Here is a 21,650-nt window from a genome sequence, read left to right as displayed (position 1 = left end):
ACTAGCTATTCTTTGCAAGTTACTTGCGGAGTGTCTTAGGATGTCTTTGATGCTTGTGTCTGGACTGCGTATATGATTGTATGTGTATAATAAGTATACATGTATAACATTTATAACTTAACTATAATGTTAAACTTTTTATATCTGAGATAAGGCAATATTTTATTGAGAACTCTAGAGTCACAAAATAGGAAAAAGTGTAATAAAACAAGTGAAAGGTAACGAATGGGTTACCATTTGGTTATAAAATAGAACATGTGGGTTGATGAGAAAGGTGCTGAGATAGTTTCGGGTTATATCAAAATGTGTCTTGTAAGAGTTGTTGGATCGGAAAAATAAGCAATGCTTGATTCCCTCATTTTTTAAAATATAAAATCCAGTTATTAATTGAAACAGTCTCAATATATGTTAATACTTTATACAAATATAAATTATTGTATAAATATATTATTTTAGAATTAATTCAAAAACTGGTCTGTAACTATGAAAACATGTTCTATCTGACTGAGGGAATCAGTGGTATTTTTATTCATTTGTACTTCACACACATGGATTCACTATCACTTCATATTTTGGACAAAAATATTAGGAATTACACATTTTTGTTTAAAATTGTTCACTGTTTATAAGAATTACTAACTTGTGCACTTTTCTAGGTAAGAGAAAAAATCACATCAGAAGAAGATACTGAAGTGAAACTGCTTGAAAAAGACAAGGATGGAATTATGAACTCCCAGCTGCAGTGGCAGCTTAACCTTTTAACCCATGTTGAGTCCCTGCAAGATGAAGTTACTCATAGGATGGATTTAATTGAAAAGGAACTAGATGGTAATGGCTTTTTCCTGCTACAAGTTTTAGCACTTTCTAACATCTGTTCAATGATTTTTCTTGTGTTCCTTTTCTTACATTGAATCTGTCTATTAAAGATTCATAATCATATCAGGTTGATAAACTGAGTTTAGAACCCTCCTGAACGGGGCAATGTTTTCCCTTACATCTTTCTGATGACGTATTGGAGTTCATCATCCAATCACTCCTGTGTCCATAGACACATTGTGAAATTTTGAAGAGTTCCTCATTAGTCATAGTGGGGTGCCTTTCAAACATTACAGTAGGTTGGTTGAAACAATCAATATGCAGGCTGATACCAAAAGCTGCTTTAGCAAGTCTTCTAAAGTGGATCAGAACCCTAGGGTTCCGTGAGAGGACACTAGGGGTCACCTGGGAGATCATGATTTATTTAAAAAATTATTTCAAATTCAGGCAACTTCACATTAAAGAGGTAAGTTTCATTCATTTTTAGTTTAAGAACACTGTTAATGCATATATAAAGGCCTACACATGAAATGAATATAATAATTTTGTAACTTCTGGCCTGTATTTGAGCCTGAATGTGCAGGGGTTCCCCAAGGCCTGAAAAATATTTCAAGGGTTCCTCCAGGCTCAAAAGGTTGAGAATGGTGCTCTATAGCTATTGTAGCTAAAAGAGGGATGATCAGTACTGAAGAAAGGTGCTTATATATTATAGCAACCAAATGTCTCTGAAATGCAGTTGCCTGTTTTATTATTGTGATGTAAACTGAATTTGTAATGCTTCAAGGAAGATTTAAGCCTTCATTTTAATAGGTACTCTTTACAAATTGTAGAACTGCTGGAATCATTATACTGAGGTTTATGCTCTTTTATCATCAGTCATAACCTTCTGTGCGTGTGCATGCACGTGCCTTCAAGTCATTCTTGACTCCTGGCAACTGCATGGACAGGTCCATGCAGTTTTATTAGCAAGATTTTTGGAAGTGATTTGCCATTGCCTTCTTCCTAGGTCTGAAATAAAGTAACTGACCAAAGTCACCCAGCTATCTTTGTTCCTAAGGCAGACAATCTCCTGGTTTCTAGGCTGGGTCCTTAAACCACTACACCAATCTCACATATATTCCCAAAATATGTGGCAGTGACCTGACTCAGATTCTGTAATGGTTCTTGATAGATGTTTATATACATGATACGTATATTATCCAACCATTCTAGTATAGTATGCCTTGAAAATTACATGGAGCAAAGCAGCAGTCTCTGATTTCATATCCTTTACCTGCAGGACTTATTTTCCTGTGATTCCTCAGTTGGTTTCTCTGATTGATTGATTGATTGATTGATGATAGTGCTTCTACTAAACAGATACTTAAGGTATCTGTAAACATTTCTAAATAAAGTTAAAGTAAATTCATGCAGTTTCCAAATACTATAGCTTGAAAACTATGGGCCAATAAATACTTGAAATGAAAAACAAAAAAGTTAATAATAACCCTGTTGAACCACATCAGTGATCTACTTTCAAAATTTGGAAAAGTAGATGCCTCCATTTACCTCACTATAGCTAGAAAGCCAAGAAGCCAGGCTTTAAGGCAGTAACTTCTTGCTTCCCAGGAAGTATTCAGGGATACTAGAATATTTTGGCTCAGGAAGGTTCTGAATAGCCATTATTGCTGTTTCTGTATTTTTAAAACCCAAATGGCCATTGAGACATTCTATGGTAATGAGTTCTATAGATGTGGTGCTGTCTGTGTATTGCCCTGAATCTATTGCTGATCTCTCTTCATTGGGTAACCCTAGAAATGAACATCCTTTATCTGTATTTTGTGCACAGCATCATTATATAAAACGTTCGTGTTCTCATTCTTTTCCCTCTAAATTAAAAAAACCAGAAGATGCTCCTAATGTCATTTTGATTGTCTTTTCTATACTTGATTACATGGTTTTTCATGATCTGGCTTTATATATTTTCACTGAGCTATTCCACCATAACTCCAGGATGGGTTTTCTGGATAGCCATGGCCAGTTCAGATTCCACCAAGTGACTCGAATTCCATTTTCACCTCCTCAGTCTCCTTTGATTTTTACCACCGTGAATACACTGGTATCATTTGCAAATTTCCCTATTTGGTGGCTCATCCCTAACTTTCTGGTCTTTGATGAAAAGAATAAATAGCACTAATCATAGTACATATTAAGGGTGGGTATGAAATAGGAATGTTTTATACCTGGAAGAAACTGTGTTCTCAACCTTCTGCCAAACAGTCTTGTCATCCCAGGTTTTAAGCAAAACCCAGATGGGGCCAGGTAGGGCAAGACTGGCAGGCGGCACTCCCTCTCATTGGTCATTGGCTCCTAACACATCATGACCAAACAGTTTGCTCACCCCACCAGTTTTCCCAGTGGCTTTCCTTGCTCTCTTGAATTCCTCCCCTCAGCCACCATCCATCTTGGCTCCTTACCCTACTCCAGTGCTATGCATAGGCCAATTTGTTCTGTGCTCAGACCAGAATACCCAAAATGTATGTTTTGATTGGGCACAGACTACCACAGATCACCACTGTATATTTGGGATGCTGTTTTAAATTGCTTGATAGTTAATATGTTCCATTAAAAAGTACCTGAAATAATTGATTCCTTTAAAGGAAAGATTACGCTATTCTGCCGAAACTCTTTGTAGCTAATACAAATCTACTTAAATTTAGCTATCAGTGACTTAGGCCTTTGTGATTATTGTACCTTTTCTTTTCTTACAGTTTTAGAGAGTTGGTTGGATTATACTGGAGAGTTGGAGCCACCAGAACCATTAGCAAGACTTCCTCAACTGAAGCATTGTATAAAACAACTCCTCACAGACTTGGGCAAAGTACAACAAATAGCACTTTGCTGTTCAACATGATACGAAATTTCTGCTGGATGGCTGTTGCCTGTCATGATGAGCCCCCTCTCCTTTAATGGAATAGCATGCTTGTTGCATGTGATGCGGAACTGACTTCAGGGAATTATTTAGGGGCAAGGGTTCCTCTTCATAAAAGTAAAGAGGGTGCCCTTCTCTTTTGTTCAGTTGGCCTTTGCTAGGCATTTTTAACATGATGGAAAGGGATTTATTCTCATCTTCACAAGCTAGGAGCAGGCTGGCAATGGACTTTTCATTCCTTGTATCAAGTTGAAATAAACATTTATGTTCTTTGCATATATACACTGACAAAATTGTGCCACTGGAGAACAAAGTTCTAAGAGCCAAAAAATAATTCACGATCCAGGGCTGTAGATTACATTCTGCCTAGTTTATTTAAGTGACCTAATACGTTAAAAAGACTCATACTTTATTCTAATAGTTCATGCATAACTACAGTATTTAATCAATAGAAGATATTATTTTCAAGCCTAGCAAGTATGAATGAATTTTATAGTAAACTGTTACAAGAGGTTTGCATATATGACCTGAAACTAATCTACTATTTTAAATAGATGTAGTAGAAGGTCCCAATTTGGTTGCACTTCTTTTCCTAGTAAATTATCATTTTCCATATTTATCATGTCATTGTAGCATGGCTCTCATGGTACTGGGAAACCCATTTATGTTGAACTTCTGTGCATTCTTGAATTTCTAAATCTGGCCGTGCTGTGCCTCCCCTGACCTAGTGCTGATGACATACCCTTAAGGTAGGGTATAAAACTATAGGGCATACTACAGATCCAGATATAGCCATGGCCTGTGATGGTCCTGGTGTTGTTTTCTTCCCTACTGTTAATAATTGCCATTCCGGTTATAGTTTGAAACATAATCTTTTTCAACATTATAAATGTTCTCATTGTAGATACTTGTAAAGTGTGGTTTTGGGAATCAGTTAATTTTATATTTGTGTATAACAGAGTCTCAAGGTCTATGCATGAGGTACTGTCCCCAAAGGCAATGGGACATTATGTTAAACAATGTTTTTGAAATCCCTTTTTGTACTTTTAGTTTCTGATTAGCATTATTTGTGAGATCAAAGTGAAAAAATGCTGCTTATGTTAAAGCTACATTATACAGTAGCTTTTGGAACATTGGTGTATTGTAACTATTTTATATGTTTAAGAATATAATTTGCCTGCAGATCATATTTCCATCACTAATTTCTTTTTGTTAGACAACATCTGGGACAAGAAATTACTTTGAGGTGGACAGGATAGAATATTTTTGCATTGGGTGTTCTGAATGTTGGATTTTTCCTACCTTGATATTAGAGTTGTTTTTGACACCACCAAAGTTTAAAATTAAAGCACATTTGTGAGCTGAAGACCTGTTTAGTGTACAAATTGGTAATTATGAATAAAAATCTGTAATGTTTATATGCTGCAGAATTATGTACATTTCAGTTAGGTAGTCTTTGTCATAGAAGTAACATTTTTCTGACCAGCTTATCTCATTCAAAAATAATTAGTACACTTTTTTGAATTCTGACAAAGGCTTTGTGCCAAGACTAATTTCAGGGAATAAATTTGTCTCCAATTTATTGGCTCTTATAGGTTATAAGTAACAGCTGTACAGCAGATACAAATTATTTTGCTGTAGTAAATTGGAATAAAGTTTGTGATTGTTAAATGACACTTGATTGTCTCACAATAACATACTATGGGGAGTTTTCTAGATAACAAGGTATCCCTGAAAAAATTATCTTTCCATCTTTTAACTAAATAAGTAACTACACTTTGTAAGGCTTGAGTAGCTTATATTTCTATCTATATCCCTTGAACGTTTATAAAGATAATCCAAAAACCATAGGGCAGAGCTTAGAAATAAGTAGCCTTCAAAGTGTTACAAATTGCAAATGACAAAAATTCTAATTAGCATGGCCAGTGCTTAGGGATACTGAAGTTATTTAATAACATCTAGAGGATCAGAGGTTCCCTGTTCCTGAAGTCTACTGTATAGGAAAGCTGGAAGCCAGACAAGTTCAATGTTGAGGGCAGCTGCTCTGTTGTTCTGGGCTTGGGACTGGTTTCCTGATTGTTCAGGATATAATGTGGTTTCAATAGAAGAGAATATATGTGGGTAAGGGTTGAACTGTGGAGTCCTTGGCATGCGCTGAGCTTGGTTGGTTGCTTGCAGACGTTTCATTAACCGGCTAGGAAACTCATCAGTGCTGGTGATGTTACCTAGTTGGGTAACGAAACATCTGCAAGCAAACAAACTCAGAGAGCACCAAGGGCTCCATTATAATGTGGTTTGTTTGGTTTTAACTTGTTATAAAACCACTGTATTGTGGTTTCATTAATTATGATATAGAGCAGCTTATGAATACAGTCAAAATCTTCCATAGGTTTCTGGGTGCCTTTTATATTCCATTTGTGGCTGCTGTATATAGATCAAGTGTATTTCCATTCTACTTTTTGCAGCTCCATCCCCACCATTGTTGTTCTCAGATCAGGAAAAGTATTTTTCCCTGCTTCTTGAACTGTTGACATTAATGCTCCACTGCAGCCTGGTGAAACAATTATTTGGTTTATTGTGAATACCTCAGCTTTTGCAGTACTAGTCAATTATGAGTTACCAAGTGTAAAGCCTGTAAGCAAAATACATAAATGTACAATATACAGACACAATATTTGAATGAGCCCACATGGTTGGAAAAAAGATGAAAAGTGTACCATGATAACACTGATTTAAGGACAGCCACCTTGAATCAACATAAAAACTACTGCAAATTCAACAGATCTTGTGTTCAAGCTTCATATTTCAGAAATATTTCCAATATTAGCTTTATAAGTCTTTGGATTGCCTTCCTTTCCTGTTAGGTGTGTCCCCTAATGGCAGGTCTTCAGTCATAAACAGGTAAGTACTAACTGCTTCTCGCAAGCCAAGACTGATGGGTGAGTCTTCTGTTAGTGGATCCTTTGACGACAAGTCTGAGCTAGACAGAAGAAAACATTTCTGAGCAACGCTTGTTTAAAAGAAAGTGTATTCTTTTCTTGGGATAACTTCATTTCTATTTTGTTCCAAACAATGCATGATGCTCCCCATAAAAACAGGCAAACAGCTATCAGCATATTCTGCATTAGTATACCAGGAAGGTTGGTTTTTGCTAACTCTGTTGATTCTTCCCTTGTAGCAGCAGCAGCAGTACTTCCTTTCTGCAGTATTTTTATACTTGCTGCTACAACTGAGTATTCTGGAGTTGCAAAGAAAAGACTAGTTTCAAGGATTGATCTTGAAGTAATGCAGAACCAGTGTGGAGTAGTGGTTAAATTGTTGAACTAGAAACGGGGAGGCCCAATTTCAGGTCACTTTCAGTGATGGAAACCACAATCTCTCAATTTGCCAATGCCGTAAGTCATGGGAACATTTAGAGGAGTACTAGAACATTGAATAAAATGAATAATGCCCCTGCATCTGCTGGGTTAAATCAAGGTCTAAATGAAAGAATCAGTATATTGCAAGATAGCAAGAACAGCAAGATAGCTATCATTTATATACTTTATCAATAAAACAATTTTGTATCATAAAATTTATATCAGGCTGTCTTACCAGAATCAAGGTTCTTGAAATACTTGGGGATTGTTGGGGATACTCTGTCCTAATTAGCTTCTGTTGCAATGTAGTGTGTTAAAATGGAATTTCATTTTCACTGAGACAATTCATTTTTAAAAAATCTATCTGCTTCAAATACATGTTTTTCTTCTAGCTGAGAAAGTGGTGAGAATCCAGCCATGGTGAAGTAGCTTGATTCTGTTTTAAAAGCTTCACAGCCCACTGAATTCAATCCTTCAGAATAGCATTATACAGTATTTAGGCCCAGACATGTATGCATTTAATTGTGCATATTTGCTGCTGCAGGACCATCAAACTGTACAGCTCTAGCGGGCTGGAGAGGGGGAACAGGTTAGCCTTTGCAAGAGAAGAAGGGGAAACATTACTTTTTTCAAAAGCACCACGTTGACCCTGTACGGCCATCTTTTCTAGTGGTAATGGAGATTCCAGTGTCTGAATCCAAATCAATCCAAATGAGTCCATCAACATTTCTAACAAACATACTGTATGACTTTGTTTAATAGCACTGCTTGCTTTAGCCATTTCTTAAATGCTCTGAATTTGCAATAACTTAGAGTCCTACAGTGATGAGAGACAGTTTATAAACCCTAAAGAAATACCTATAATCCCAGAGAATATTTACTTATAATGTAAGCACAGCTTCATCTAATAGAAAGACTACCAAAACAGTATATTGCATCCTGCTTTTATAAAACACATTGAGAGGACATTCACTGTTTTTATTGGAAAAATACATGAAGCCTTAGGATAATCAGCTCTCTTAAGGGGTACATGGAGTCATACATCAGTGATACGATAATCAGGTGTGAGTTTATTTACTGACTGTACTATATAATCTGTCCCAATCTATACAGACTCTGGACAGCAAATAATGTAATTCAAACTATAATTAAATAATAGGCCTTCATCTTCTAAAAAGTCATATTGGTTGCCAGCATCACAGTTCTGCCCCTCACAACGCAGGTTTTTGGAAATGAATCATACCCTAATTAAAGGTGATCTCTACACAACCTGGAAGAGGGCTCTTGATGTTCCCAATTTCCAAAGACTTGGCCTCCATCAGTCCATTGTCGGGAAGACAGTGTATAATGGGAGAATGTGGAGTGTCACGCTCAATACTCAGCAAGGGCGTAAGGAACCTCAGGTAATAGCTAAAGCTTGGCAGGCTACTCTCGCACTGACCGTCAGCATTCACAAGTCCGCTATAAAGAAAACTGAAGAACGGTGTGCATGGGAAGATGATAAAGCTAATTGCTGACCACCTGGACAATCCAGTAGACTGAACAATTTTTTGAAAATAGATAAACTGAAAGTGGAACTTTTTGGTATTTGGAAAAGACAAAACATGGCATTTCAACAAAAGAACATCCCAATGATTTCTGGAGTGTACCGGCAAATTCTACAAGTGTCTATGGGCTGGAGTTTAAACAAAAATGTATCATGCAACACAATGACCTTAAGCACACAAATCTACAACTTCTAGGGGAGACATTTTTCACTTTTGAATGGCCCAATCAAAGCCCTGACCTTAACCCAACTGAAATTTTGTGGCATGATCTGAAGCTAGCAGTTTCTGCAAAGGAGTAAAAAATATTGGTGAGTTCTGAAAAGAGGAATGCACCAAAATATTTCCCTGTGATGTGTGGGATTGAGTCCATTGGTTAAAGTCCATTGGTATACAGATACAAAAGCTGTTTTAAAAGAAGTCCATTGGTTAAAGGAGAATCCATCAGTTGCTTATTCTAAAGCTTTACATAGTTTTTTCAAGAAAGACAGCGAACATTGGCTTAATTTGTTCAATGAAGACTAGATACAGTACATCATTTTACATAGCCACAATTTCTTTATGACTTCAATGAATCTGATCACAATGTAAGTCACAGTATTGCCGGATTAGAGATATTTCTAAAGAGTTCACAGGCTTATTCTCACTCCATAGACTTGCCCCCTTTGACTAGCCCTATATACATAATCTCCCAATTGCTCCTGTCCAAGGAGGTACTCTGCAGAAACTGATGACAGTCTGATCTCAGTAGTCACCCTTGCTCAGATTAGGGCAACCAAAGACAGATCTCCTACTGCCTCTTCCCAACATGGCATTTTGAGACAGCAGCAAAATGTTTCTTTTGGCCATGGCTCCTTCAGTGCACTGAGCTTTGGAGCAATAGAAAGTTACATATTTGGGCTGTTAATATTTTTATATTGTTGTATTTAGTTTTTAATATGATTACTGTCTTGAAGGTCCATAAGCCACTCAGAATCAGACATGATTGGAGCAGCATATAAGCCTAATTAAATAAATAAATGTTATCCCTAAATGGTGCAAACTTGGTTTTGCAAAACAGTGTCTGTTTGTTACTGAAATTTGAACAACCAAGCTAGTCATACTACCTGAGTTTCTTGATAGAGAAAGGTCGAGTGTAGGTTGAATATAAAAATAAAATAAAATAACCTGTTGATCTCCTGCCAGTTGAAAGCAGATTTTTTCACTTCCACAGGTTTGGAAAGATGATGAAACAAGCTGGAACTAGTTCCTTGGATGAAGCACGGTTTCTTCAAACAGCAACATAAGCCATCACTACTTTCTGTTAAGCAGAATAAACAAACATGCTAGGTTTTCATATGTACCCTAGAATGACTTTCTGACAGCCTATTGCAGTAAAAAAAACAGCTGCAGCAGTCACTGTGTTGCTCCTACAGCTTTCTTCTTTTACACAAGTGTCTTTAATGTCTTGTGAAAGTACCCATCTTTTAAAACAATTCTTATGGCATGATTACATAACAGAGTCCAGACCAAGCCTTTTCACCAACTCCTTACTGACTTCCCCAAAACAAAATAAACAGACAGCAATTGGCAGAACTGTTTCTGACAAGTACAGCTGAACTGGTCCACAAATACTGCACTGAATAACCTATTTAGTGCCAAGTAAAAGTCAAATTAACAGGAGACCACATGAAGTGCTGAGAAACAACCTTCCTCCTCCATTAACCTCAAAACTCTCTCTGATAGGAGGTTTCTGAAAAGTTATGACAGGACATAACACAGACTTTCCCAAATGTTGGTCATCAACATTTTTTTGCCCAGATTCCATGTTTTAAATTACTATAAAATGAATGGCAATTAGAATTATAGAAAATGGTACTCTTGAAATCAAGAGCATGGAGGAACAAAAGAAGTTATTTTTCACTGAGAAGAAGCCAGCAGTGTGAAATCCTTGCAAGCAGTGTGAAATCCTTCCTTCGTCATCTCCACCCTATCCCCAAGGGATTGAAGTTTTTGCCCACTGGCCTAACAGACTGTAAAGCAACTCTCTCTCTCTCTCTCTCTCTCTCATTCTCTCTCTCTCACACACACACAGAGTTATCTGTGTGTTACTACTGAAGATGGCCACAGAGAGAAACCGAAGAGAATGTATCATTTCCTTTAATTGATCTAGAATGATTTAAAAACTTAAATTACCAGAATAATAGTCCACCAGTTCATGCAAGCTTGAGAAGGTAAGGCTGGGGGAGATATAAAGCCAGCTGTTCTCCAAACAGTTAATGCGATAGTGTTTTATACAATTCCAGGATGCACGATTTGTGTATCTGATTGATAAGGAGTAGCAACCTGTTTATCAGAGTAAAACAATCTGTAGCATATTTAGACAGGAAACAAGTCCACCCACTACCAACCCTGGATTCCATATTGCTTGCAGCTGCCTCAGAGATTTATGAAACATATCCTGAAAGCAATGAAATCTTTCCTCTGACATTTAGAGATGAGCTGGCATCCTTAAAACTTGTCTTGTATCTTGGATGAAGAAGAGTTTGAAGGGCAATTTCAAACCTTAACTAGAAGTTACTGGATTTAAGCCAAGCTACGCCATGCCAAGCTCACGTGTACGAAATGGTAACCACATGAGTTGCCCTGTAAGGCAATGTTCTGCCCTCTCTCCTTTCCTCCAAGACTTTGGTTCCACGGCCTTTTGTTCAAGGTCACTTTCCTCTAGGAATTCCACTACGGAAGAAGTTTGGGCAAAGTGTGAAAGGAGGAGGAACATTCAGCTACTTCATATGCCTGTGCTGCAATTTAAGTATTGTAATTCCCAACTATTCTCTTCTGCAAAAAATTTAGACCCAGGGGTAAGGCGTATGGGGTCACTGGGGCCTCGATAATTTCCATTTCATCCTTTTAAGAAGAGAGAGAGTGACACAAGGCACCTCATTTTTTCTTGGCTGTAGCAGTTCAGGGTGCAGGGAGGGTTTTCACATTTAAATAAATCAAAATGCACCTCTGCTTGGGAACAAAGCTAGTGCTGTTCTGGAGTAGGATTTTAAACTTTTCTTTAACATCCTTGATTTTAATATGTTGGGTGCTTTTGATATATAGGGTAATATTTAAGTATATGGCCTAACACCTGCAGTTTACTACCACAGTTTAATACACTTTAACACTGGCACAAGTCTTTTTGGTTTCGTTGTTTGTTTTCCAGGACTCCTGGTGGAGGGGGTGAGGGGCTTGCAGCTTGGCATATGCCAAACTTCACATACGGAAAGAGGCCTCACTACCAAGAGCCCCTAAAATCATTGCTGGAACAGCAAGGACTGTGCCAAGCAAGGCAAGCAATCAGTACCAGCTCCAAAACTGGGTAAGAGGGAGAAAGCGGGTACGAGAAGGAACTCCTCTTCCTCCTCCTCTTCCTCAGTAAGAATTAAGGAACTAAGGCCACAGCTTCCTGTGATTATTGCAAGAAGTGTGCTTTCATTTCATCAGTCTCAGGGTGTTGCACATGGTAAGAACAAGTAAGCTACAGTGATAGAAACGATTAAAATCCAGGAACAAGCTGAATGGAAAAAACAAAATTATAATTTCCTGTTCAAAAACCTAAATGCTAAGTCAACTGTAAATCTCCTGAAGAAGGCACATCTTGCATTTACAAGTTATAATGGCAGAAACAGGGCTGGGTAACCAGCTCCATCTTGGAAAAGAGAGTTTGTGGAAACCAGCTGTAGGTGTCAGCCCTTTGAGGTAGGCCAGGTCAGGAAGCAGACACCTCAAGGACTACTAACCAAAGCAGACAGGGCCTGCAGATACTTTATTTTGGACACTTGGAATACCCTGTATTCCCTCACACTTCCAGAACCGGGACATTCCTCTATTTAGAATCCATACCTTTCCCCACTTGTCTCTTTCTTATGAGGAAAGAGCCTTCCTGGTTGGCAGGCAGCAGCAACAGCTCCTCAGCTTTTGCTCGATCAATGCCGTCATAGAGCCACCTGAAGACAAGAATGCCGCAGGGGTCAGTTGCCTTTGAAAAAGGTCCTGGGAAAGTTAAGGGGGAAGCTACTTTCCTTGTAGGCTTGAGGATCTCTTGGGATACAGAGAAACCCCAAATATTCTGTAATGTGACTTCAGATACAGAAAAACAACACTGCTTACCTGTGTGAAATTTTAGCTATGTTTTTGCTAGGTACACAGCATTCTTTGCCAGTTGCTATTGATTTGACTTGCCACCATTCACCTTCTCTGCGGGAGAAGAAATATAACTTAAAGCCATGACCTCAAGTAAAAATTTGCCATACTTCTTGGAGAAGTTCCCTTTTTATTCTAAAATTCTAGTAAGGTAACAGGCTTTGTCCTGAGAAAAATACCCCGCAATTATCCCTCTACATTACATTATTACCCAAAGAACCCAGACCTTAAGCATAAATGAAGGAGGGTTAGTTTAACCTAGTTGTGTTGGGCCTACAATCCCCAGATTTACCAACCACATAGACAATAAGTGGAAATTTGGGGAATTATCATCTTAATGCAAATGGAGGATACCAAGTTGAGAAAGGCTGATTTAGCCCTCCTCACTACTCAGAGAGGACTTCAAATAATTCAGGCCAGCTCCATAAGGACTCCTAGTTTATTTTTTATTAGTTATTTACATATTTTGTGTATACTGCTTTTAATTTTATATATCAGTGTTTCACATTAAACATTATATTATAAACACAATACTGTAAAATGTAAAAAAAGGAAAAATGGAGAATCAACAACTAATAAATTCACAATTATTTGGACAGCTAATATAGAATAGACATGGAAATCAAAATAAGGCCTGAACGTGTATGTTTTGAAGATATCGAATTACCCTGCAGTGGGGAACTTCCTAACCTCTCCAGAATATATCCCTCTTGATGGGTACCATAAGAGTAACTGCTTTGCTTGATGCACGCCTCAAGTGTTTTGTTCCTTATAGTATCTTGTCTGCTAATACTCACTCAGATAGCAAACTCAGCTGTTCCCCCATCCTTAGTATTGGCTCTGTGTCTCCAGAAGGAAAATCACCAACTGCAACAACTACAGGGGAGCTGGCAACTGCAAATAAAAAAAAAACTATCAGGTTAATGTGTGACTTTTAACCTCCCAATATTTGAAGCATTCTTGCAAAGTGCTTTACATAGTCTCATTTTAAGACTATCTCAAAGCTTCCTCTAGACTAGCATGTAGAAGCTGAGGTGTTGATAGGAGCTAATTCCCAGCAACACTGAACAACTTTATTACAACATCAAATTGTTTTCCATTCATTTGTGGTCAAGACAGAACATTTCATCATATCTTAAAAGCTCTACATCATTTGAATCCAGGATGCTAAACAGCCATCTCTTTCAAACAAATGTACTCAGTTACCAAGATCAAGAAAGAAGACTCTTCCTTACTGCCCCCACCCCCAACCCCCCAGTGGCTGAAGCACTCTGATGAGAATGCAAAAAGGCAGCGTTCTCCATAGCCAGGCATTGTCAGTGGAACTTGCTTGCTAGGGCAGTTCATCTTGTCTACTTCAAACACTTCAGTTTCAACAGCTTACCTGTTAGTTTAAACATTTTTAAACTGATCACCTGTTCGTTGCATCTGTTTTACCCACAATTGATGACGACTACTCCTCATCCTAATGGCTATAGCTACTAGTAATTATTATTTTTGCTACTTATTTTATAATGTCATTCTCTAAGAATGCTACCAGATCTGGCTGTTCTGTTTTTAAGAGTGGTCACTACCAATGCTACTGAATAAAACTTCAGCTTTTATTTTAAAATTTTATGGTTATGGTCCTTTGAGTCAGTCTCCTAGTAACTACATGGACAGATCCATGCAGTTTTCTTGGGAACATTTTCATGACTGGTGTAACTGTATATTCTTCCAGGACGTTTTTTTGACTTTCCAGTTTAGGGTCAGAGAAAAAGGCCCACAGTCACCCAGCTGGTTTCTATGCCTAAGGGAGGACTAGTCCAGCATCTTTATCTGCTAAACCAAACTGGCTCTCTCACTGGGAGACCATGAGTTCTAGTCCTGGCTTAGACACAAAACAAGCTGTGTGACCTTGGACCACTCATTCTCTCTCAGCCCTAGGAAGAAGAGGAGGGCAAACCACTTCCAAAAGTCTTGCCAAAAAAACTGCAAGGACTTGTCCAGGCAGTCACCAGGAGTCAACACTGACTCCTGGGCACAGAATTTTATTTTATTTTATTTTATTATTTTGCTCTTTTAAGAAATGGTTGAAGGACTCAGACTGGTGGTAGCACAGCATAACCCCTACCTGGCAGGCTTACGCTATAGCTCTGGCTGTGCCATGTGTTCAGTTGTGGGTTTGTCTGGGTAGCAATCTGTTTTCTCTTACTGGGCAAGCTTCCCATCACAATATGTAACTAACAGCAATCTTCTAGTACACCACTCAGAGAGGCCTATCAACAAAAGGCAGAAGAGAAGGACTGTCAACATAAAATTCACATTTTTATTGTACCTGCAGCCCAGATGTGTAATAGCTATACTTTTCTCCTTTCTCAAGCTAAATATCGCTCTACATTCCAAATCTGTAAACCTCTATCTTGCCCTTTACTCTATGCTGCATCAGTTTCAAACCTCTACCAACCTCTCCTTGGTTTGCTCTGCTACTGCTATCCCCAAAGACTGTTAAGAAAATATAGAAGAACCCAAATGCTGTTACAACTGTCATTTTCTAGGTTCTTCTAAGGTGTTTTATTAGTATTGTGGGAGAAAGTATTAAATCACACAAACAAGAAGCAACTACCTCTGAAGACACAGGAATGGAGAAATAAGATGGCCAGTTCTCCAGCATGGAATGATGAATATTGCTCAGTAATATCTGCCTTACATCATGGTTGAACAGATGCAGAACCTATACAATATATAAGGAGAATAAGATATATATAGGAGCTTGTTGAAACCTTACCTTTTGGATCTATTAGACTTGAAGCACATCTCGCATTGATTAGAAAGGGCATAACTTTACTGTACTCCAAGAATCCTAAATGTTCTCCCCATGTAATCAAAAAGCTCTGCCAATATGAGCCATATAGCTGAATTTAGGGTAGCATAGTTAAGATGGCTTCCATCTCAAAGCCTTTTGTTTCTGAGAATTTGCCTCTCTAAAAAACCTCTTGCCCTGTAACCTGGAAGGCATGAACCTAATTAACTGATCCTGGAAGGTTCATGTTGGTAAAAATGTTTTTTAAAACTTTAACTGCTACTAGCATAATCCAATGAATAAGAAAATTTCTGGAATATCTCCAGTGCTAAAAGCACCTCTGCTTCTCCTATTGGAATTTGTTAAAAATTAATGGCTGTTTCCTGAAAAAAGTACCGAGTTTCATGGTGGTCTTCTTTATCCTACCTCTCTGGCTTCCACTGTGCTATTCCTAGATCCTAGCACACTCATGGCTCACATCTTTTTAGCTGCATCCCTTATCATCATCCAAATCCTATGTCAGATTCAGCAGAACAGAATGCTTCTTGATCCACCCTAGTTTGGTTGCCACTTCATTATTTCTGGTACCATCACAAAATGTAACAATCCTGTTGTTTCCTTTCACATACACTGTAAGCTTTTGAGTGCTGACTTTACTTCTGCGAACAGCATCAACAAGCATAGTGTTAGTCTAAAGCAGTTTTCCATAAAGCCTAGAAATTATGGGAGTTACAGTCACAACACATACGGAAAATATGAGATCTAAATGACTTAAAATAATAGCGGCAGCACGCTTGGGCACATGACATGTACAGAACAGAATTTAAATATTGCTACACAATAATAGGCAATAATTGTACCAGCCCATGAGGTTTTGTATGATCATGTGTTTTTTTTACTTTCCCCATTTAAAAAACATTCTAGCTAGAGTACAATTTCCCTTATTTTCATTTAACCCAGAATGGGTTGTACTCACCTGTCATTGTACCATAGCCAGCTCCTCAGAAACCAAAGGTGATGAAGGACACTAGAATTTTTCTTTCAATATGGGAGCTTTGGGAATTGGTGGCAACTTCCAATTCCAACTAGATCACCAATCCATATGGGTGCTCCAGAGAAACACCAGCCTATTTCTTTAGTGGAAGTTTCTCAAAATACAAATGTTACGAGTTGTCTGCAAACTTTCTATATTCTTCTATTGGTTTGGATCTTTTGCTGCGGAGTCTTTCAGGCAACTGTTGTCAGGCAGTACACAGGTGCAAAAAATAAAATGGAAGCAATAGAATCACCTTGATTCTTTTTCATACTGTGCGACCTGGCACACTAGTATAGCTTTTACGGTGTGAGTGCCTGTTATTGAGAAGTGTGAAATTCTAAGAACCACAAACAGCTCAGTTTCCTTTGACGTAGTGGAAAGGTGGTTGATGGCAGTTTTCTTTTTCTCCACAGAATACCACTCTGTATGATAAATTATATCCCAAAGATGTTGCTATAATAGTGTTCAACATTCTCAGAACAGCTCAGTGCACTAGGTAAAAAGTGCACTGTATACTATAGCCATCCTTGTCCTTTGTTTTTAAATTATTTTAAGAAATTAAATGAGAAAGTGACACATTGCAAAGCAAAATCCAAAGTCACCTTTATTTCTAAGAATGCTGTTAGGACCACCCAGCCACCCAGTCAGTTAGAGCCACCCACCCACCCAGCCACCCAGTCAGTTAGAAAAACAAGTTCTTGGTCAGTGTTTTGTTTTGCAAATCTTTCCCCCCAAACATAAATGTAAGGTGGAAGGGGTAATAGAATGTTACAGAAGTAAAGACAGTGGTAAATGGATGATTTGTGGCTGGTCTGTCTATCATGGCAACCATTTGGTGAATTCATCATACGCTCTCAATAATTTCAAAAGTGCACGCAGATTCCAAAGGGTGTGGATTAGTGCATATCAGGAATCGGTATATTCTTACACAGGAGGAAAACGGAAGTTCTCTTGAAGGCTATTCACTCTCACCTTAGGCTTAATTTATTTTTAAAGCTGGACTTGCACTCATTGCAACTGAAGCATACTTGGGTTTAAATATCTGCCACCATCACACCACCTTCTGACTGGCAAGCTATTATTAAATTCTTCATGTCACTGGAGGCTTTGGGGTTACTCAGTCCCTGCTGGTCACTTATGAGGTCTTATCTTTCTGAGTAGCCTAAAAATAGACCTATATCACAACTATCATCATCTCTAGCTGTACTACACGCATGTACAATTCTGTGTGCAGAAGCACAAACCACATCACCAAGCTCCTCATAAAACCAGACCAACGATTGGAAAAAGAGGTGGAGCCAGAGATCAGTGGCATTAACACATTTTCTGTTCTTGCTCAGTTGGTTTTCTTGTATCTTCTACATTTTTCTACATCTAAACCCAGTTAAAGCTTGCCAGAGTAGTATCTTGCCTAATTATTTTCAGATAGGTCTTTTACTCTGCAATGCTGTCCCCCCCCCCCGCCAAAAAAGGGGTTTAGCTTAATTGATAACCAAGCCAAACCAAACTTAACCCCATGAACACACATGCAGCAAACATACTTTTTAGAGCATTTGAGATTCTTAATGAAGCAATTTGAATGGGAGCCATGAACAACCAGTTAAAGTCCCTCAGACTGCCAACATCAGGTGATTTAAAGAGATTCCCCCCCCCCCATGATTAAACAAAAATTCCACTAGGGCCGAGTGAGATTTCTGACAGCATAATTAATCATACACACAGTTTATGCAAAGAACTCAAAAGCCACATTTAGAACAAACTTGGCTTTTAATTTGCATAAAGAACACTCAAAGGTTGTGTGAGAGCAGGCAGGGGAAAAAAAATCAGGAAAATATGTGCATACATGTACCTGTAATTAAGAGACTGGTCATTAATAAAAGATTAGAAGTTGATTCACACATGATAAAAAGAATCCAGAAGTCTGATATGACATATCCTGTTATTACATATATTATTTCTGTTGACAGTTTTATTAAATTTGTTTTTTTATTAAGAAAGTGCTTTTGATTGGATATAACTTTTTTTTTGAAAAAACATCCTCTTATTTTCCTAGGTGCAAAGAGAAATGTACATTCCCAATGGCTGTCACATTAAACCATAAACCATTGTGTTCATAGGCAAATGCCACCGATTTGATGACCTATTGTTTTCCTATATTTCCAGTTTCTAATTGGACCCATGTAGGTTCTTGTACAATTTATTTACAAATGATTATGGGCACTTCTTTAAGTGATTGATAAGCATACTAAGTGTAGCTTTGCCTTTCCTGGGATTCTCCAGATGTGCTGGAATGTAACTCTCGCTATCAGAACATGCAGTGGTGAACCCTTTAGAACTATCAGTAATTTTACAGTACAGGTAGTCCTCGACTTATGACCATTTGTTCAGCAATTTTTTGAAGTTAACAATGGCACTGAAAAAAGTGACTTATGACTGGTCCTCGAAGTTACAGCTGTTGCAGTGTCCATGCGGTCACAGGATCAAAATTCCGGCAATTGGCAGCCTGCCCGCACTTACAACTGCAGGGGCATTTCAACTCCCCCCACCCATCTCTGCACGTTTGGCTGCCCTGCACAGCAGCATCCCTTGGCGGTGGTGGCAGTGCTGGGGCTGAATAAGAGGCCTGGGCCCTTCAGCAGTCTCAGCTGGTTGCCACCACCCCGACCTCTACTTCAGTCCCAGCACAGCCAGCACCGCTGCTGAGGATGCCACCTCAAGCCCCATGCCATGGCCAGCCACTCAGTGCAAAGCCCCAGCTGCCCTGCACCCCGCAGGCCCTGCTGTGCCCAGCTATACTACTATAACTACCATTGCTATGCGGTGGTCACGTGATGTTTGACCTAACAACTGCATTGCTTAGCAACAGAAATTCTGGTACCAATTATGGTTGTAAGTCAAGTACCACCTGTACACCTACAGTGTAATCAGGGCTTCATCTAGTTTTATTAATAAAGAGATTGTGGTTAAACAAACCTTTGATTCCTAGACTTTGGGTTTCTTTATTCAGCCTCTTCCTCAAGAGGCCTGTGGTGGGAGACCTCCCAGGCAGCCATCTTGCCTTCCCTCCTCCCCAACACTTGTTTGATTGGCAGCTGGGTTGTCCTGTTGATGAGGGCGGGCCAAGAGGGAGGGGGAAGAAGGAGCACAGGGCTTATAATCAGCTCAGGCACCTGGTCCTTCCACAAACACCCAGAACAATATACTGTATTGTCTTTATTTGAATACATTGAGCCAGGTTCATGGATTTTATTGGAAAAAGTATGCAAAGCCCAAGCATAATCAGTTCTCTCAGGAGGCTAGGATGAGTCATATGATACTGTTAACAAGATGACAACTGGGAGTGAATTTGAGGGGCCCTTCTCTATTAAAAAAATGTTGGTTGCTAGCATTAGAACCTACTTCTTACAAGTTTGTGGAAATAAGTCATGGTTCAAAATTGATTATCTGCAGAACTCATAAAAAGTTGTTGATGCTCATGAGGGCTGAAAGGGCTACAAAGTTATTGCCAAAAACATTGACCTCCATCAATCCATGGTAAGATAGTGTACAAACACCATTGTTGCTTCCTCCCAGGAATGGTCATCCAACAAAAATGACCTAAAGGGCAAGGTTTACAATCCTCTGGCCCTTGAGTAATAGCAAAATATTTGCAGACCATTCTTGCATTGTCTGGTATTAGTGCTCATCAGTGCATCATAAGAAAAACATTGAAAAACAGTGTGCATAGGAAGATACCAAGGAAGAAACCACTGCTCTCCAGGAAGCATGCTGCTGCCTATCTCAATTTTGCCAAAAACCACCTGGATAATCCAGCAGGCTATTGGGATAATGTTCTTTGGACAGATTAACTGAAAGTAGATTTTTTTGGTATTAATGAGAAACATTATATTTGAAGAAATCCAAACACTGCATTCAAATAAAATAACTGCATCCCCACTATGGAGCACAATGGTCAGAAAATCATGGTTTGGGGCTATTTTGCAATCTCACGAAGTAGATGGCTCACAATCCTTGAAATGATTCTGGATTGTATCAGCAATTCCAGAGGAGAATCTCAGGGTATCTCTCCATGAACTGAAACGTAAACAAACATGGGTCATGCAGCACAATAACAGTCCTAAACACACATATTTACAATGGAATTGCTAAAGAAGACATTTCTCACTTTGGAACGGAAGCCCAAATTAAGCCAACTGAAATACTGTTGCATGATGTGAAGTGAGCAGTACCAGGAAGACAATCCAAAATTATCAATGAGTTGATACAGTTGTATAAAACAGAATGGACCAAAATATCTCTAATTTGGGATTTATCAATAGGCGCAGGAAATGTCTGGTATCATTACTGCTAAAAGCCATTCCACCAGCTACTAAATCTAAAGCTTCACATAGTTTATTCATATGACTGCAGGATTACTGATCATTCTCAACGTTTCACAAAATTTCTCTTGCCATTGTAGCAATAGTTCAGGGGTAGGAGACCCATTACTGCCTAGATGTTCTGATTACAGGTGTCATAATTTTTTGCTGCTGGCTTTGAGGGTTGTGACTAGTGGGAACTCCAACACATCTGCATGCCCCTAGTTTTCTAATAGCTGTTGCTCAAAACAACAGTGTGTTTGCATACCTTCATATATGTCACATCCTATTCTCCTTAAGTTCAACCAATGAAAGCATCCTTCTGCCCATGTACTGGGCTGGGTCTAAAACAAATGGGCTTAAATTGGATACAAAGCCAGCTGTTCTCCATACACATACAATGCTTTTAACTGAATGTATGTGAATCCAGATAGCAATGTCCATCTGTCCTGTAACCCTTACTCCGCTATTGTTTCTATTCCCCATCCATTTCTCTTGCTTCAGCCTTTTCCTACTTCAGCATCACTATTTGGAAGCACAGTGCATAACTAAATGGATGACCACATGGATATGGGCTTACCCTGAACCTAACAGAAAGCCAATTCATATCAAAAATATATATCTGTTAAAGATAAGGGTAGGCATATTTGAGGGCACTCAAGAGGACCTTCACA

The 21,650-nt window shown here is 38.7% G+C and overlaps 2 protein-coding genes and 1 long non-coding RNA gene across 10 annotated transcripts in view; 1 reads left to right on the top strand and 2 right to left on the bottom strand.

Annotated features, from left to right (window-relative positions):
* Positions 1-5,403, top strand: part of PHF20 (PHD finger protein 20) — a 42,703-nt gene extending 37,300 nt beyond the window's left edge. For all 6 annotated transcript variants that reach the window (XM_063297270.1, XM_063297268.1, XM_063297269.1 and 3 more), the window contains 2 exons: positions 657-828; positions 3,567-5,403. In XM_063297270.1, coding sequence (XP_063153340.1) covers positions 657-828; positions 3,567-3,709 — 315 coding nt within the window. In that variant the 3' untranslated portion in view covers positions 3,710-5,403. The remainder of the gene's footprint in view (positions 1-656; positions 829-3,566) is intronic.
* Positions 5,404-6,278: 875 nt separating this feature from the next.
* SLA2 (Src like adaptor 2) lies at positions 6,279-15,084 on the bottom strand. 3 transcript variants are annotated; one of them, XM_063297262.1, is made up of 7 exons: positions 14,914-15,083; positions 13,598-13,694; positions 12,768-12,854; positions 12,501-12,604; positions 10,806-10,955; positions 9,798-9,930; positions 6,279-6,707 (listed from the first exon to the last, which is right to left on the bottom strand). In XM_063297262.1, exons 1-7 carry the CDS (start codon positions 15,008-15,010, stop codon positions 6,557-6,559), a joined length of 819 nt encoding a protein of 272 aa, XP_063153332.1. In that variant the 5' UTR covers positions 15,011-15,083; the 3' UTR covers positions 6,279-6,556. The 3 variants fall into 3 exon arrangements, with proteins under 3 accessions (XP_063153332.1, XP_063153333.1, XP_063153334.1); XM_063297263.1 differs by having other exon boundaries at positions 6,279-6,702; XM_063297264.1 differs by lacking the exon at positions 6,279-6,707 and adding an exon at positions 9,518-9,633 and having other exon boundaries at positions 14,914-15,084.
* Positions 15,085-15,390: 306 nt separating this feature from the next.
* Positions 15,391-19,347, bottom strand: LOC134493037 (uncharacterized). Its single transcript, XR_010067539.1, has 3 exons — positions 17,591-19,347; positions 16,559-17,040; positions 15,391-15,513 (listed from the first exon to the last, which is right to left on the bottom strand). It is a non-coding gene; the product is annotated as an uncharacterized LOC134493037 (long non-coding RNA).
* Between the last annotated feature and the right edge of the window lie 2,303 nt (positions 19,348-21,650).

Source organism: Candoia aspera, chromosome 3, assembly GCF_035149785.1.
Source record: "Candoia aspera isolate rCanAsp1 chromosome 3, rCanAsp1.hap2, whole genome shotgun sequence".
Classification (NCBI taxonomy): domain Eukaryota; kingdom Metazoa; phylum Chordata; class Lepidosauria; order Squamata; family Boidae; genus Candoia; species Candoia aspera.
Note: the sequence above shows the minus strand (reverse complement) of the source record. Positions and strands in the feature narration are given on the sequence as shown.